This window comes from Setaria italica, chromosome III, assembly GCF_000263155.2.
Source record: "Setaria italica strain Yugu1 chromosome III, Setaria_italica_v2.0, whole genome shotgun sequence".
Classification (NCBI taxonomy): domain Eukaryota; kingdom Viridiplantae; phylum Streptophyta; class Magnoliopsida; order Poales; family Poaceae; genus Setaria; species Setaria italica.
Genome location: NC_028452.1, coordinates 34,811,743 through 34,830,257, shown reverse-complemented (window position 1 = coordinate 34,830,257; position 18,515 = coordinate 34,811,743). Strand labels below are relative to the sequence as shown.

The following is an 18,515-nucleotide window of genomic DNA, read 5'->3' as shown; positions in this document are numbered from 1 at the left end:
GCTGGCGCCGCCGGCACACATGGCGGCGGCGGCGGCTGGCTGGCTGTGGCTGCTGGCTCCTACCCAATCCGCCGCACCCCCTTGCGCCATCCACTTTCCCCGCCGCCATTCTTCCCGAATCCATCCCCATCGCCGGTGGCACGGTGGTCCGGCCTCCGCCACCGGATCCATCTCCGTCACCGCCGGATCCACCATCCCTGCCGTCGCAACCCCCGGACGAGTGTGTCGCGGTTCGGCGCGTCGGCGCGCCAGGCGAGCTCGAAGCAGGCAGCGGTGAGGGCCACGAGTGGCAGGTTGACAAGGGCCAGGAACGCGAGTGGAGGAGGACGGCGGGGGCGCTCGGCATTGGGCTGTAGCGGCGGTCGCCGGGGACCGGCTGCCGGCGTGCTGCTGCTGCTAGGGGTGCCGCAGGTAGCTTCGGCGGTGGCGGGAGCTCGGCGAGCGAGTCATCCAGCAGGAGGAGGGAGGAGGGAGAAGAGAGAGAAGGGAGGAGAGAGAGGAAAGGAAGGGTACCATTAATAAGGGTAGATAGCTACAACTCATTAAATGCTGTTTAGAAGGGGAACCAAATAACTTTCGCTAAAGTTTAGTTTAGCAACTAAATTTTAGCAAGAGGAATCAAATAGGCCCTTATACTATTCGCCCCAGTATTGTCCACACTAAGCAACTCGGGTGGCTCCCCCATCCATCGCCTCCCTCTCCCTGCCTCCACCGCCACTGGAGCTGCTCGTACGAAGCAAGGCAAGTAGCGAGGAAGGTGGTGGCGGGGCCACCACGCTCTTCCCCCTCCCACAAGCCCCACTCCTCCCTCTCTTCTTGTTCTGGTGGCGCCGACATGGCTACCGGCCAGATCCTCCTCGGGGGTGGCCCAATCCATGTGAGGATGTAGGATCTGTACACAACTTGTGGTTCCTGCCGGGCTCTGGTGGCCGACAATGCTGGCTTCACTGACGGCTGGGCCATGGGCGGCGGTCAGGGTGTGCAGCTCTCTTCGCCACGTCCTGCGGTGTGGGGGCGCTTGCGGCCTGGATCTGGTGGCTGGCATGATTGCCGGTGTGGCGATCGCGGTGTACCCAGCTTCCTATCACGGCGAGCGGTGTGCCGCCGCCCCGTTAAGGCCCCCTGGTGGCTAGCAACTCAACGGGGTGCTTGCAGCTGGGGGCGGCACGGACGGTGCACAGGGCCGTCGTTGGCGTGGTACTAGGGGCTGCGACGGAGGTGCCTTGAGTCCGTGCCCACGGTAGCATCATCAGTTGGGGTTGTGCGGAGGTGTGTCAGCGTCTTCACGACTGCGACATGCTCGGGTGCACAGGTACACGCCAGTGACAGCATGGTCGTGTTGTTGGCTGCGACCAATGGAAGGCGCGCCTGCAGCGCGGTGCCTCTTGCACCATAGGTCCGTGTGGCTGGGTCATGCTCCGGCCTCTCACTTTTAGATGAGTTAGTTGAGGTCGAGACGAAAGCCTAGATGATAACGTATGTGGGTGCCGCTTCCTCCTCGGAGGCATCCTCACTGAACCCCCTGCCCCCCTACTGTGAGGTGATGGTGTGGATGTAAATTGAATCTTTACCGAGCTAGCGGTGTCGTGTCCTCGTTACCGGAAACTGAAAATTTGCCGAGTGTTTTTTGTTTGCTGAGTGTTTTTTTTCGGGTACTCGGCAAACAAGCTTTTTGCCGAGTGCCTACCTAAAAACACTCAGCAAACAAAAAATACTCGGCAAATAAGGGGTTTGCCGAGTGTAAAAAAAACACTCGGCCAACAAGGGGGTTCGCCGAGTGTTTTTTTGACACTCGGCAAAACAATAAGTTTTTTTTCCTCTTTTCACCTTCAAATTTTTCCTAGTCCCCACATACAACATGTGGTACTCCATGTTAAAATTTGGTATATTTTTGGATTTGTTTGCTATAATTAATTGCATTTCAAGGCAAATTTTGGTATAAGTCAAATTTGAATCGCAAATGATTCAAATTATAGAATAAAATGAGTAGAAAAATGATATTCATATTATTTAGCCCAATTTGAGACCTGAACTATGAAATGAAAAAAAATTGCAAACATCTTATTCAGGAAACACGATCACGAACGTGTGGCTGAATGATTTTTAAATTGTAAAAAAAGCAAGCAAAGTCTGAAAATCATAAGATTTGTCATGATGTGATGATATCATACATGGAGGCTGTGGAAAAAAATTGAGAAGATTTTGCACGTTTCGTCACGTACGATGTTTACAAACAAAAACATCTCAGAAGAAGAATAGTAGCGTTGAGAAGGATTCGATAAGACTTGGAGTCAAAGTGATGGTTGAGTTTTGATTTGACTACAAAACTTTTTGTATAGTCAATAGAGAACATGTATTGTTTCATGTGAAATTTTGGTAATTGTTAGGATTTGTTGGATAATTTTAATGTATTGAAGACAATTATAGTATTTTAATTCATATAAATTGAATTTGACTATAACCGCATAAAATCATGAAATAATATGAGTAAAACAATCAAATATATATTGTTAAGGTAATTTGACAAAGTATTTTCAAAATATATCAAAATAAATGGAGAAGAAAGTGTTATCAAAAAAGAAAAATGAGAAAAAAGGTTTGCCGAGTGTTTTATTTATTGCACTCGGTAAATAGAAACTTTGCCGAGTGTCCCCGTTGGGACACTCGGCGAACAAACAAAATATCTATACCCCGGTCTGCTCCCCCGGCCACCCACGCCGCACGCCCCGGCCTTTCCTCTGCCCCCGCCCCCGGTCTCCTCCGTCCTCCCCGCAACGCCCCCTTCCTGCCCCCTCCCTCCTGGCGCACATCCTCCCCTCCCCTCCCCTCCCGCCGGCGGCCGGCCCTCCCAGTGGACATCCTCCCCTCCCCTCTCCCTCCCCCGACCAGATTTGGCGCCCCTTAGCTCCCCTTTCTTCCCCGGCCAGATCTGGCGCCCTCCCTTCTTCCCTGGCCGCGGGGCGGCGGCAGCGGCGGGTCGAGGCGGCGGCAGGTCGTGGCGACCGGCGGGGGCGGGTCGTGGCGGCGGATCTGGCGCCCTCCCCTTCTTCCTCGGCTGCGGGTCGTTGCTGCGGCGGGGTTGGGTCGTGGCGGCCGGCGTGCAGTGGGCAGGTCGTGGCGGTGGCGGATCTGGCACCCTCCGATCCCCTTCTTCCCCGGCCGCGGGGCGGCGGTCGGGGCGGGTCAAGGCAGCAGCGGGTCGTGGCGGTGGCGGATCTAGCACCCTCCCCTTCTTCCCCGGTGGGTCGTGGCGGCGGCGGGTCATGGTGGCCAGCGGGGGTGGGTCGTGGCGGCGGCAGATCTGGCGCCCTCCTTTCTTCCCCGGCTGCGGGGCGACGGGTCGAGGCGATGGCGCCCTCCCCTTCTTCCCCGAGTACTCTACTTCCCCGGCCGCGGGGCGACGGCGGGGGCGGGTCGAGGCGGCGGCGGTGCGTGGCGGCCGGCCGGTGGTGGTGGCTGGCCGGTGGTTTTTTTTTTAATTTTTCGCAAAAAATTTTGCCGAGTATTTTCTGGCCACTCGGCAAAGACTTTGCCGAGTGCGCGACACAAAACACTCGGCAAATCCGTGTTTGCCGACTCAAAATTTGTTGTATGCCGTTTGCCGAGTGTTACACTCGGCAAACGGTTCGCCGAGTGTTTTTTTGCCCTTCGCCGAGTGCCCCTGGCACTTGGCAATTTTCCTGTGTCCCGTAGTGGCTTCATGAAGACAACATCAAGCATGTTCTAGCATGGTGGTTTGTCGTATGCTCCTTAGCTGTGGTTGAAGTTGTTTCTCTCTTTTTTTTTCTTTTTTCTTTTCTTTCTTTCTTTCCTAAAAAAAGTGAAAACCAAAGAGAGAGAGAGCCGGTGGTGGTGATGTGGGCAGCAGGGGCCACATTTTTGTGGAGTGGCAGCTAGAGGTGCAGTGGTGCCGAGGCTGTCGGCGGTGGAGTTATGGAGTTGCAGCGAGGTGGTGGTGTTATGCGCTATGGGTTGATCTTCCAGTCCAACTGGTCAAATGATATTTATTGAGTTGAGCATGCGATGCATGGTGTGGCGCGGTCGATGTCCTAATCCAATAGGTCCATATTTTCGTGTAGTTGAGTTGAGTTTGAGTAATGCGATGACGTTGTGCGGCATATGTTGATGTCCCAATCCAATCAGCCCGTATTGTTTTGCCCGGTGTAGGCTTATTCTTCTTTTTAACATATTCGAGAGCTAGGCTGATTCGTCTAAAAAAAATCAAAACTAATATGAGTTGCAGAAAACATATATTCGTTAAACGGAGAACATGTTTTGTAATGGCACTGTGCGAGTCCAAGTAAATAATGTCGAAGGCAGATATTTCGGAACTGGGAAAGGGCTTAGACAAGGGGATCTGCTCTCCCCCATGCTTTTCAATCTGGTCGTAGATGCGCTAACAAAAATGATGAAGAAAGCCGCTGACCAGAATTTAATCAGAGGGCTTGGAACAAACCTTATCCCACAGGGGGTGATTAGTCTGCAATACGCAGATGGCACCATTCTCTTTCTCGATAAAGACCTTAGGATGGCAAAAAATATGAAATGGGTCCTGCCCTGCTTTGAGTTAATGTCTGGGATGCGAATAAATTATAATAAAAGTGAGATGATTGCTCAAAATTTAGAGGATCAGGAGATAAAAAGAATGGCCGAAGTGTTTGGATGCCCTGTAGGGGTTTTTCCAATAAATACCTAGGCATTCCTTTACATCAAGAAAAACTGAAGAGGGAGGATCTGCGATCTTTAGTGGATAAGATAGTTAAGAGAATAGCCTGCTGGAGAGGAAAGCTTCTGTCATATGCAGGGAGATTAGTTCTCATCAAGACCTGCTTAGCTAGTATGCCTGTGTATCTAATGTCCTTCTTCAAGTTTCCCAAGTGGGCCTTGGACTTGATCAACACACACATGGCTAACTGTCTCTGGAATGACTACGAAGGGCATGGTAAAATCCACTTGGCAAATTGAAAATTGGTGAATATGAAAAAAGAACATGGAGGTCTAGGAGTGCCAGATTTGAGAGATCTCAATCTAGCTTTACTCGGGTCCTGGGTAAAAGGATTTCTGACTGACGAGGGAAAAATATGGCATGCCATTATTAAGCAAAAATACATTAGGAATGCAATTAACATTTTCTGTCTTCCACACTCACAATCCTCATCTTTTTGGAAGGGGGTGCTGTGGGCAGCAAGAGACTTAAAATTCGGGTATAGATGGAAAGTTGGGAATGGTAAAAACATTCGGTTTTGGGAGGACACCTGGTTCGGCACGACTCCCTTGGCAGTGCAATTCTGGGAGCTTTTCTGCATATGCAACAAGACTGGTGTGTCCCTGGCCAGTGTGTGGGATGGATCAGAGCTTAGACTAAACTTTAGAAGAAACTTCTCTGAACCTTTGATGCATAGATGGTGTGAGCTTGTGGAGATAATTTCTGGTGTAGTCTATAGTGAAGAGGGAGATGCTCTTGTTTGGCAATATGATAGTAAAGGGCAGTATACTACTCAATCTATGTATGCTGTGATTAATTTTAGAGGCGTGAAACCAGTATATATTCCAGCTGTGTGGAAGGTTAAGGTCCCTCCTAGGATTCAAGTTTTCCTTTGGTTGCTCTCACACAATAAGCTCATGACTGTTGATAACTTACTGAAAAGAAATATCAAGCTTGAGGAATGTTAATTCTGTGCAGAAAATGAAAGCATCCACCGTCTCTTTTTTGATTGCCTTGTGGCTAGGAGAATCTGGTATTATGTCTATTGTTTTTCTGGAGTACATATTGAGAACTATTTGGATATGGCGAGTAAATGGATTACTGGGAAAAAATATGACCTGATTAATAGCATCTCCGCAGGAGTATGCTGGGGCATATGGCTAACTCGAAATGATATGCATGGTCTTTCATAAATAGGATTGGAGGGACTTGAAGATGGTGATGCGTCGAGTATGGAAGTGTGTCACTATGTGGAAACCGGAGTGTGTCACTTGAAGTAGGGGTAAATGACGCCTCTCGAAATCCATGATCGCTTATCTACTGTGAAAGGAGGGGCTGCCAAGTCCTTAGCCTAACAACATTTTTCAGATCAGCTTCACCTCGATATTTTCTTCCGAACTACTAGCCCCTAGTAAAACTCTATACAAGTAGATTAGTCTTTACCTTATATCGTTTTTTTTTTGTCAAATCGTCTCTTGTAGGTATATAACAAGACAGAAATATTCCAGCAATCCATAGAAAAAGGAAGCAACTTTATTCTTTCCCTTCTTTCTTTTCAATCCCCCAAGCAGGTGATTGTCTTTACATACATGGGTGCAAAAGAAGAGGTCACATACAACGACGCAGAAATGCTCCGCCAAGGCTGTAGAAACGCTCCCTGCAACCACAGTTCTCAGGGCCAAACTACAGTATCCTGATCACATATCATCTCGAGATTCTTTGGTAGCCAATGGCGGGGAGCACTCGGCCTCAACTGCCAAATCCTTTACGACTTTTCGGCATGGATCGCCAAATACATCGTTGGTGACACTGATGGAACATTTGTTCTGGCCGACACATGCCTGGAGACATAACAAACAGAGCATTATGGTTCGTGTGTGGTGGACATTTGCAATGAAATCAAGTGCACTCATTGAGTTTGGCATCCCTGATCTAACAGGCTGAACATGTGCAATGGTAATATGGGCCTGAGTTGCTGAGAACATATGTGCTTACAAGGTGCTGGGTGGTGCATGTCAGCTTACCTCTGTAACCAAATCCAGAGTAGTCGATGCATGGCAATTCCCGACAGAGAAGTTCTGGCAACTACCTGAAGGGGTTCCGTAACTCGCAAATGTAATCTTCGAGATCACATGCCCCTCATCACACTGTAAGTGAAGCTCCGGTGCTGCCGTATTCACAGAGGCACGACCGTTGGCAGCACGTGACCAGGAATAAAGGGGGGGATAATAAGTCTCGGATATTTTTGAGCAGATAGTTTTGGTGTAATGAGCCTCCAGCGATATCTGAAAAGGGTCTCCCCCTGTTTCCTCGAAGAGTACCAATAGATTGCCTGACTCTTGTAACCATTCGCGTGGTATATGGTACCTGAAAGGAAACAAAGTGCTTACTAGGTTATATTTGCACAAGTGCATTGAAATATTATTTAATTTAATGACAAAGTGCCAAACATCTCAGTAATTCTGCAGTCTGGAACTATGCAAACTCACTATTCTAATTCAAAATCATCATCACTCAAATTTCATAGGATGTAGAACACAAGTTATAAGAAAATTTCCTGATTTGGTTCATTTTCAAAATTCTGTAGATATAAGGATTCTGTTGTCCTATGGTTGGCTACTGCAAGATTCTCTATGTCCACATGCTTCAGTGCGAGTTCTAATATAAGAACAAAAAAGACTCCAACTTGTGACTTGTCTACATGATGTATGTTGCCATGCAATAAATGCGAAGGACAGCAAAGCATGACATTAAATAAGCATACTAAAGGTTCTGCTGTATTATAAACTTAGTTTTCTTAATACCAGCTTTGCGAAGCCATTCCACAATTCGATCGGCACTTGCTGTCACTGTATGCTCCTGCGTAGTTGCATGAGGATGGGCACCCAGACTCTGGCGCTACTATCGACCAGTAGCGCCCAATGAGATGCCCATTCACCCAAGCCTGGCCCTTGCCCATGCTCCCAAGACCAATGGCAACAGGGTCATTACCTTCCGGTGCATCAAACATTGTCTGCATATACAGAGAAGTTGTGAAGACATGAAATAATGAAATAAAAGATGCAGATTGAATTTCCTTGAAGTGCAGCTGAAATTAAGGTTCAAACAGATTAACAGTGAGCCCCAGTTCTCCTGCCTGAAATGGTCCAGGCTATTTAGAAAATAATTTGTTATCCTACAACAGAAAGTATGATACCATCGAATTAGCACTTCATGTGGTCAAAAAAAACTTACCTTGAACCATGTGAAGGGTGTCTGCTTGTCATCATTCTGCATGCTACTCCACTTAGCATATCCTTGGTTCTCAGAAGAATAGATTCTCGAAAACTCACCTTTCAAACCAATCTGCAATTTGAAAAGATAATATTTAGCAAATTATCCAGCTAATTCTGCACTAAAATTCGGACTTCATGCATGATTCAAGGCTTCAAGCACATAGCACATAACTCTAGGTGACTATGTGCAAGACACTAGCACCTAGTGGACACAGCATGATAAAGAGATTTTGAATGAAAACTTTGTTATAGGAAGACTGTGGCCTTCTTATATCTATAACGTAGCTCATAAGTAAACAGTATGAATATACACGAGTGAACAGAAATGAAAGCAAAAGCATCTGAATCACAACAAAAAAAAATGTAGAAGAGGCTGAAATTCAAGCTTCATCATGTCATAAGAGTTAAAAAAAATCAATAACACTAGTCACTTTTACCTGATATGTCCAAAGTGAATTAGTGAGGTCTATATCCCCATTTGACAAACCAGTGAGTTTTACTTGACCTCTAAATCCAGCTCCATCCTTCTCCAAGAAAGCACCGTAATTCTTGCGGATGTCCAATCATTATGAAACAAGAAACATTTTCACATCTCATGCCTGATGATCAAGCATACAAACATAACAAAAAAGAAATGTGGACAGAGAACAAAATGAAATGATGTATCATATTAGATATGATTAATTAGTTTGTACATTATTCAATTGAGATAATCAACATAGGATACTCTCATTAGTGTAAACACCAAACAAGTTGTTAACAACGAATAACTATATAGTCCACTAATAGGAAATTCGAGTCCACTAAAGGAAACAAAAATAATAAGGTTAATTTAGAGAAGATAATATTTTTTCCATTTAAAAAAATGTTTTGATCAAATCACAGGTCCCAACATAATGTAATCTGGCCATGGTGGGTCAACTACATAATTCCAAAGAGAGCCACTCTAATATCATTTGCAACATACCAAGTACCAATAACAAACAATAACTTTGTGCACTTGATAAAATCAAGCAAAAGCTTAATTACTACTCCCTCCGTCCCAAATTACTATTCGATTTGGGTTTACTAGATACATAACTTTTGTTATGTATCTAGACATAGTATATACCTAGGTACATATCAAAAGCTATGCACCTAGAAAAGCCAAAACGAATAGTAATTTGAGACTGAGGGAATACTATCTATGCATAAACATCAGAACTATGAAAATGGCTGATGCCTGAGAATATAATGATACGCAGCTCTTCTGCGTATTCGAGGAAAAAAAGGATCGGAACTATTGCTAAATGCTAATCTATTAAAGTTAAGGGTCAATGCCTCAATGCCAGAGTAGTAAGCGATTAATCATGTCCACATAGGCTTTGGCATGCTAGAAACTACACATTAAGCTCAAAAGACAAAGGAATTTTGAATACCTGCAAGCCAACAATCTCCGACAACAGTGTCAACTCATTAGGTCCTTGAACCAATTGAACTGGTTGATTCAGTGAGACCCAATGACCAACCTTACTACCTTCATATTGAAAGATGATATGGATTAATGAATAAGTGAATTAGATATTGGCCAATAAGTAAACATAATACAAGAGTACATAAGACTATTTCCAGAAACTATATTAGACAAGTAATTCTCTGCTCATTAGCTATAAAGAAAAACAAAATTACAGGCATGAAGCTCAATTTCTACCTACAACATATGAAATCCCAAAAATTAAGATGTGGAGAAATCTACAGGTTGGGTGTTTTTGAAAATGCTATTAACATAAATCATCCAAAGGACTATGAATTGCAAATAAATACCTGCAAGCTTCCCATTTACAAATACACGTGCTACATCACGAATTTGGTCTATGGTTATTGATGGAAGAACGCCTTTGGAATTCCAATATGCAACATCCTCATCAGAAATGTTCACACTGTTGAATCAAATATGTGTATAATAATTACATATCGAAATAACAAATGGACTGTCAACACAACAGAAAGTGAAGAACACAAAAATGCAGAACAGTAGAGCCAAGAACAAAAAACAAAACAAATGAACACTGGTGCAAACCAATAGCTTGTGCAATTAGAGAGACTTTTGGTCATGTATCAAATCAACATGAACTTTTTCAAAAGAATTAAGAGAGGTCTTCCTCTTTTTTCCATTAAACAGGAGGGGAAAGTGGGAAACCCCCCTACTGATATATTTTTTATTAGTAAGAATTTAGAGAGGTATTTCTCAATTTAGCCAGCCTCTATGAACAATCAATAAGTCATAGAATTAGCAAAATTAGGAGGAATTAACCAACAATAAAATCAAAAAGAATAAAGTTACTTCACAAGGCAAACTTCTCCTTCTAGCAGTTCGTATTTGGTTTAACATTGAATTTCATAGAGAGTAAAAGTACTTCACAAGCAACCCCCCGAGTATTACTGGGACTTTTTAAAGATCACTTGGTGCGTAAAAAAACGTTCGAAATGCTGCATACAAATATTGATTTGCACAAGATCCGTAATATTTCATGTCATGGAAATGTTATTATGGTGCCAACAACCCATTAATATATATATATATATATATATATATATAGCATTACTATATGTGTGTGTGTGTTTTGATAAGGGAAATTTAATTAATTTCCAAGGTATATGATTATTGTTTGCGCCTAGAAAACAACAATTGAAGGCAGCATTTACAAACGAACATCCTCCAACAAAGCTTGCTCAACTGTGTCATTTCAGCAATACAGTAGAACCTATAGGCCTGCTCCACAATTTTGTAAGCCAACCTACAAATCTGGGGGTTTCTCTTTCTTTTTTTTCTTGGTTGCTAATTCCATTGCTAGGTCAAGTGGTGAACTGACTTGTGTGGTAACACATTCGTACCACATGGCAGCGAACATGCACATTTCATTCTTTCAAATGTGTAGAAGTGTCATGTGAATCTTGGGCACTGTTACATGCAGGCTTAGCAAAAAGGCAAAGGATGTTTGGGTTCTTATAGTATTTAAGTATGATCATTTTCTGCTACTAGTTAATATACTTATATACATCTTGGATACATGTAGCATTATGATTCCTCTGGTATGTCAGTTGAACGTGTTGGACATATCATGATACCTTTGGCATGTTCCGCACTCTTGCACAAATAGAAGACGTAACCAGAATGCAAGAATGGATCAAGCATAAATGGACCTATAATTGTAACATTCAGCCAAGTTTGGAATGTCAAATCAACCATGCGTCATCTAGTTAAAGTAGACTTATCTGCAGGTTCTTAGTACAGTATGGTCTGAGGTAAAAAAATTATGTACTCCAACAGCTTGTAGGTCAATATTCACCTCGTAGTATATGAAAGGTAGTCAGAGATGTCTTTTGTCACATTTAAGTGCTCTAATATCCCCTGAGCAGCAAAGCTGCCTTCACCCCATTTACCAATAGGCTCTTTAGAAGTCCACCAAGTACTTGAGAGATATGGACCACCAATAAGGGGTAGACTCCTACGCTTATGTCTACTTGAATAACTGGGGGAACCTGATTCCACAGTAAAAATTGAAGTCTGTGTACCAACCTGAAAAGAGCTGAGCTAACAATTAAAAAGTGATCACATATGAAATGTTCAGTTTCTTGGTAAGCGAGGTATACTCATGTTTATCATCTTGAAGTGGGGCAGTTAGATAATAATGTAAAACCTAGTCATTTTTGTTTAATACAACTCATGTTGAACATAAAAAAGCAAGAAAATAAGAAGCTGACTATTACAGACAACCTTCAAGAGTTCACTATCAGAATGGGTTCCATGAAGACTTGTGGCTACTATAACCATTCCAGCACAGATTGTAGGTGAATTCAAGTGGTTGACACATTTGGGTGCTTATATGGAATTAAGGAACTGAAAATATTCCACAACAGAACCAGGACTCCATTCTCTTTTACAAGTCATGCCAGACTGACTCTGACAATGTAATGCTATCAAAATGCACCTTCGACTATTACCTTTCATAAATACTGAATATATTAATAATGTTTGATCGTATGCATGCTGGAAAGACAGATACTTTAGAACAGATGAAATATCAGCTTGGCAAAACAGAAATTTTGCAGCAGTTGCCAAATGTAAACATAACTTGTTGCTTTATCTTTTCCTTTACAGTTTGGTATCCTTAGTTGCAGTTCAGCATCAAAGCGTATATTAGTCTGAAGTATAAATGGAATCACAGGAGAAACAAACGTCAAAAACTTTTGGAGAAATAATTTTATCAAGATTGCTCGTCAATTATGAGCAAATATATAAAGAATTTCCAAGTACACAGAAAGCAATTTTCCCAATTTCATTTTTTTGTCAAGAATAAAATTTTTCAAATTTTGTTTCTGAGTTTGGACAAAGCTACAGGAACACTTTCCCACTTTCACTTCTATGAGCAGCTGTTCATCATGCTTAAATCAGCATGTAAAGATGTGTTCAGAGGTTATAGCGTCATAAGAAACATTATGTTCAGTTAGAGACCACTCACCCTAGCTGTATTAAAAGCCACATTTTCACAGTCTGGTAGTATGCTCACAGACCATGGTGGTAGACTATAAGATTTTCCAAAAATCCAGACTGAAACATATTTATGTTCATCAATGTTGGCCAGAAAAGCTGAGCAAATCTGTCCATTTCCTGAAATGCTTCCATTTGTGTGGACTTTTGCACTGGAATATACATGAGCCTGAATCAAACAAGAGTAAGAAAAGCATCAGTACATGGAAGGAACACATATGAAGGCATACTCTACTGAGCTTGATTGAAATAATCAAAGCTGTGTACTTGACATGTTGAAGATACATTTTAGAAACTTAAACCTGAGCAATTTTTGGAATCTAGTGGTACAGAAAACAATTGTTCATTGGAAGCATTATCATAAATTTCTGACCTCAGCAAACCTGACATGCATGATCCAAGTTTAATATAACAAAAAACCATGGATGTATCATATATGCATTCTGGTTGAACCAAACCACGCCAAATTCAGACTATGTGCATCATTTATTGGGAGACTTCCCCGGCTGGTAGAGTTTTTTTTTAATTGGGAGACTGAGTAACAAAATATGACAGAACTGGATGACATTTCAAAAATGGAAAGCTTAGAGTGGAATAAATATTTTCCTATAAGTATCCAAACATTTTTTATATCAATAAACTCTATCAGAGTCATACTTCCAACTTAGACGGGAGGGGAAGGAGTGAATGACCAAACCATAGTAATTTACTTAGATGGTCCAAAAGGAACCCATGGTTGAAGTAGATGGACAAAACTGTAGATTTTTGAACCAGAAATTGGCACAAACCTCTTGCATGGGCCCTAACTTCACATATTGGGGTGAACCATCTACTGCAGTAAGAGCTGGTTCACAAAGTTTAATAGCCGCGTGTAGATCTTTCAAATGCCCCCACTTAGGTTGCCTTAAGATACCTGAAAGTAGCAAATTATGGATTCTACTCGGTATCTCTCATATATTGAATAAGAAAAGTAAAAAAATACTATCTGAAATTCTGAATTAGATAACTTTTAAAGAATTAGACATACCATATTCATCAATTGGCGCATCATAATCATAGCTTGTTATCTGACGTGGACCACCAGCTGTTCGCTCAAAATTTGTTCCACCAAAATACTGCAAATAAATGAAGTGCTATCAGATCTAAATATTAAAAAAACCCATCAAAATCAGGCCTAAGAATAAGTATTTTCGAAAATGGAAATAAACTAATGAGATTACATATCGATACTGAAAGTAGAAATGTTGAAATGCAGCACACTAACACGGTGGGACCATTTTGAATAATGCTAATGCATGTGCAGAATAATATAGCTTAGTTTTCATCTTCAGTTTACATATGGTCATCCGAACCACAAATGGGTTAATGGCTGAACAATGTTTAGTCTGAAGTCTGAATGTTGGAAAAGGAATTAAGATATTTTAAGATAAACAATTGGGTTGGCTAATTAGGGAAAGGAAAAGAAAACTCTAAATTTAAGTCTAGGAGAAATCTTAGTTCTTACCATGTAATAATTTTGCAAGCTTCCACCACGTTGATAAAATCGAGCAACAGCAAAAGCACTGTCTTGAACAGGCCTATGAGGCAATGGTTCACCCCAGTCTGCATACCTTTACATGATACAGAGTAAGGTTATCTTTTGCATGCAATACTGAATATGGGCAATACAAACATAATGTACTCTCAGGAATTTCATTGTCCAAGGACAAGGACAAGTTTTGCTTTGTGCAGCATAATTTCGAATTTCTTTGTCACATACATTTATTGATCTCTATGAGAAGGATCGATTTAAACCATGTAATCTACAGTTTAATGATCCAGCATTACTCAATTCAACAAAAAAAAGGAGTGAAATGCTTCAGTGATCCCTAAACTTGTCTCAGATTCTAATGTAGGTCCAGGAACTCTCGAAATTGCAGATTCCGGCCCTTGTTAAATATGTACCATCACTGGCCCTCAAACATATGCAGGCACCACGGTGGCATGCCACATATACACCCAGGGTCATTTCGAAGGGGTACGGAGCATTGGTGCAAAGTTTTTAGCCAGAGCTGATGAATCAAGGAACCACATACCATCCGTCCCAATCCTCAGTCCATATTGTCGGCTTGTTGTAGGAATTTGGTTTAAATCCATCGCAGTAAAAGGCATTGCATGTATCGAGCTGCCAGAACAAAACAGTAATATATTACTTTATAATTAGCAAAACTTGGCATAATTTAACAAAAAAGTTAATCTCACTAGAGTTTGGGGTCACCTACAATTTGTTCGGGTGCATCTGTTTGCCTACACATCACCCAAGGAACACCAGTATCAAGTGCAAGTGCCATCTGAGCTGCCCATAGCATGTATCTCTTCCCTGCTTGACCATAGCGTCCTTGAATGTTACCGTATTCATTTTCAATCTGTCAAACATTCTCCAGAGGAAAACAATTATACACATGTTATATGTATGTAATTCAACTGACACGTTAAGCATGAATATGATCCTTTTATAGAACTGAGCCTATCTCAGCTGGTTGAGGGTGTGCATGTACACCCTCAAGTTCAAATCCTCTTCCACTCGAATTTAGGTGCCCATTTCTTATTAAAAAGCTGCCTAATTCCTCCATCTCGGTCAAGTTTCTATGAATATTAGGCTCTTTCCACCAATTTTCAGGTCTTTGTGCTACATTAACAAGCATAGAGCCATCACCATAAATCCTGCTACTTCTGTTTCTAGCACATCCAGCAGAGCTTTTGGCTACATAACATAATTAAGCACAGTATCCTTTACCACATTCTGGTTCAACATTTCAGTTATCATGAGCACCATCCATTTCTAGAATGCCATCCAACATTATCGGAAAAAAAAGGAGTAGCCATTTCTGGGTTTAATAATATCAATGTATTGAATGAGATTAACAAAGATATTTAGCAATGATGACATCGAATGACACCAACTAAAATTTTTTAATTCACAAATAACATAATATCCACCAGCCATTGACATTTTTGACATCATCTCTAGGTGTAGCAACAAATGGATGATAAACAGAACTTAAGCTAAAAAATTACTTTCCAAAGAAAACATTACAATTCATTTTTTTAATATCATCATCATCATTAATACTATTAGCTGAATAATTTTTTCTTTGAAAAAGTTAAGGCATTAACAAGACTGAACTGCGGTACCTAGAAGATAAATACCTGGAAGAAAATGTCAGACTCGGATATTTTCATATTCATGGAGATGATGCTAGCTCCATTAGCACATTTAAGTAATTGTTAATACTTTGTAAGATTTCTTTGTAAAAGTGAAAAGAATGTAATGTAACATGTATAGATTAATGAAAAGCACCAATCAGTTACTTTCAAAATAAAAAAATAGGGGAAAAAGAACAGAACCAATCAGTGAGCTTTGAGAATAGCTTTCAGACCTGCTGTAGTATAATGGGACCACCTTGCCATGAATAAAGTTTCTCCTCTTTCATGATATTTACAATTTTTGTCACAAAAGTCTGCATTTCAGCCTGCAAAAACATTCTATGGATTAGAGGATCTAAACAAAAGAATGAAGAATGCTCATCAGACTCTCAGACTAAATTTCTGAATGGTAGTTGCTCTACCTTGTACGGTTCATTGTCAGTACGGAATTCTATACCAGGAATGTCACGCAGCCAAACTGGGAAACCCCTGCAGAAACGTATGACAAAACAACATAAACTAAATGAACAGAGAGAACAATTCTACTCACATCTCTCAACTGAAGATGTGTGATCAAATAAAACCATGTAGGCTTAAATGAAGAAAGAAGATATTGAGTTTGGTAGGGTTGGATATGGGAAACATGAAAGTTGAATAATATAGGATAAATATCCACATTACAGAATTACATTACAAAAATAAACAAAAAAGAGAAATTGTCATCGAGTGATTCCCAGTAGGAGAAACGTTTCATCATATAAAACTTTGTAAGCATAAGTATAAGAATTTTTTGAATTTGTAGGGAAGAACATCAAAGGAAAGATACTAGGAAAGTGTCAACTGATAGACAGTTAAATTGCAGATAAAATAAGTCCAATGTACGTGTCTCAAAGTGTTCTGATAGATTTGATCATGAGTATAACAAACTGAATAATTTAATTGAATTAATAATTGACCACTCATGATAATTGATAGAAGAAAAAGTAATTCTAGAATTTCAGAGGTGCGTCCTAGAGTTAAATTGGCAGTTTAGATATAATTTCTTTCAAAAAAGCTAATCATTTAAATGACACAAAATGCACATACACCGAAATGGCCAATAAGGTATGTTAGATGAAAATTCCATGTATTGAATTTTCCCTCTTTCAAAAATAAAATATAGCATGCTATCCTCGTGGAGAATCTTAAATGTAAATCTCAAGCTCCACAGCTAAACAATGCTTATTGTGGTCCCAATCATGCTATGATGAAGCCTGTCAATAGCAATTGACTTGAGGCTTTATTTATGTCTAAGCTAAAAAGGACTACACGAACTTTGCTATGATGTACATGTGAGTACGTGCACACGCACTATTAAGTCAAAACAGGCCAATTTTCACATACGGGAACAGAACTGAATTTTATTGTGGTTAGATGCGATACAGTGAGTACATTCAAGCAGTTGGATGCCAAGATATAAACAGACCCGAAATTCCATTCAGCACAAGCATATGGGCCGATACGCAGAAAAAGAAATAGACCTTCAGCAGCAACCAGCTTGGCAAACTTGACAATATCAAATCTTCCTTCGAAGTAATACTGGGCAGAAAATGTATCAGAGGAAGCATAAGCTAACAATCACAGCCAGTAAGTATATAGTAGTATGCCATTTGAAGTTCATAAATGAGTGACAACGGTACCTGGCCTTTGACCGGCTCATGCCCATTCCAAAAGATATATGTCTCGATTACATCCGCGCCGCCCTCCTTGCACTTTGCAATCAGACTCGGCCACATCTGAAGCAAAAAATCGCATGTCAGCTCATCGCCATCGCGTGTTACAATTGACGTGAATGTTTTGTCAACGAACCCCATGGCAAGCAAGCAGCAATACTAAACGAAGAAAAAGACATGAAGAGCCTTGGAAATCCCGCAATTATATAGAAATTAGAACGAAATAGATTCACCTAATTGGAAACGCAACACGCACAAACCCAACCGCGCATCGCCAACGACTCTTCTCCGGTTAGCCGCAGCAGTAGCTGAACCCAACTACCAGTACCGCCGCGAACAAAAAAGTTGGAGACGACCCATTCCACCTATCGAAGCGGCGGCCGCCCAACCCAAACAGAGCTCAGTGCTCACCTCGGGCGTGGCGCGCGGGTAGTGGAGCCCCGCGGAGACGAGCATCCTCCGCTCCCCGCCGAGGATCACGGCGCGGTGGTCGTAGGTGACGTTGAACGGCTCGAAGAAGGTCCCGCCGCCGCCGCCGCCAACCACAACCTGCCTCAGCACCCCCGCCGCCCGTACCGAGGCCGGCGCGGCGAGGCAGCCGAGGCAGAGGAGGATCGGGAGCGCCAGAAACCGCGGAGGCAGCGGCCACCGCGACGGCGGGGAGGGCGAGAAGGCGACCATGGCGGAGGCGGGGAGGAGCGAGCAGAGAGGAGTGGGAACTGGGAACTGGGGAGCGGAGGGAGGGAGGGAGGCGCACGCACGGGGAAGAGAAAAATCAGGAGCGGTGGAGTTAGCGAGGTGGGCCCGTCTCTTTTTCTTTTTTTCCTTGTCTTTTCTTTTTAGGCTTTGGGTTAGGATGTGTACGACAGGATTGGTTTGGAAGCGTGCTTGATACCACACGCAACACATAATCATTGCGGATTAGCCACACGGAGCAGCAAACGTCCACGTCATGGATAGTGGGGCCCGCTATTATATCTCTGTAAAAACCTTCTGTGTCATCTAGCCAGAGAGCCCAGTAGGCAGTAGTCTGCAGTAGCGACAGACACATGATCCATGTCTTCTCCCGGTCTCAAACTTTGTGAACACCATGGCCAATCTATTTT

The 18,515-nt window shown here is 42.3% G+C and overlaps 1 protein-coding gene across 2 annotated transcripts; it reads right to left on the bottom strand.

Annotated features, from left to right (window-relative positions):
* Positions 1-6,220: 6,220 nt before the first annotated feature.
* Positions 6,221-18,189, bottom strand: LOC101778499 (beta-galactosidase 15). 2 transcript variants are annotated; one of them, XM_004962504.3, is made up of 19 exons: positions 17,821-18,182; positions 17,377-17,472; positions 17,163-17,275; positions 16,120-16,186; positions 15,931-16,023; positions 14,773-14,916; positions 14,587-14,675; positions 14,016-14,121; positions 13,539-13,626; positions 13,300-13,424; positions 12,483-12,680; positions 11,310-11,539; positions 9,784-9,899; positions 9,399-9,496; positions 8,418-8,528; positions 7,940-8,050; positions 7,510-7,718; positions 6,730-7,072; positions 6,221-6,546 (listed from the first exon to the last, which is right to left on the bottom strand). In XM_004962504.3, exons 1-19 carry the CDS (start codon positions 18,088-18,090, stop codon positions 6,403-6,405), a joined length of 2,751 nt encoding a protein of 916 aa, XP_004962561.1. In that variant the 5' UTR covers positions 18,091-18,182; the 3' UTR covers positions 6,221-6,402. The 2 variants fall into 2 exon arrangements, with proteins under 2 accessions (XP_004962561.1, XP_022680837.1); XM_022825102.1 differs by lacking the exons at positions 6,221-6,546; positions 6,730-7,072; positions 7,510-7,718; positions 7,940-8,050 and having other exon boundaries at positions 8,444-8,579; positions 17,821-18,189.
* Between the last annotated feature and the right edge of the window lie 326 nt (positions 18,190-18,515).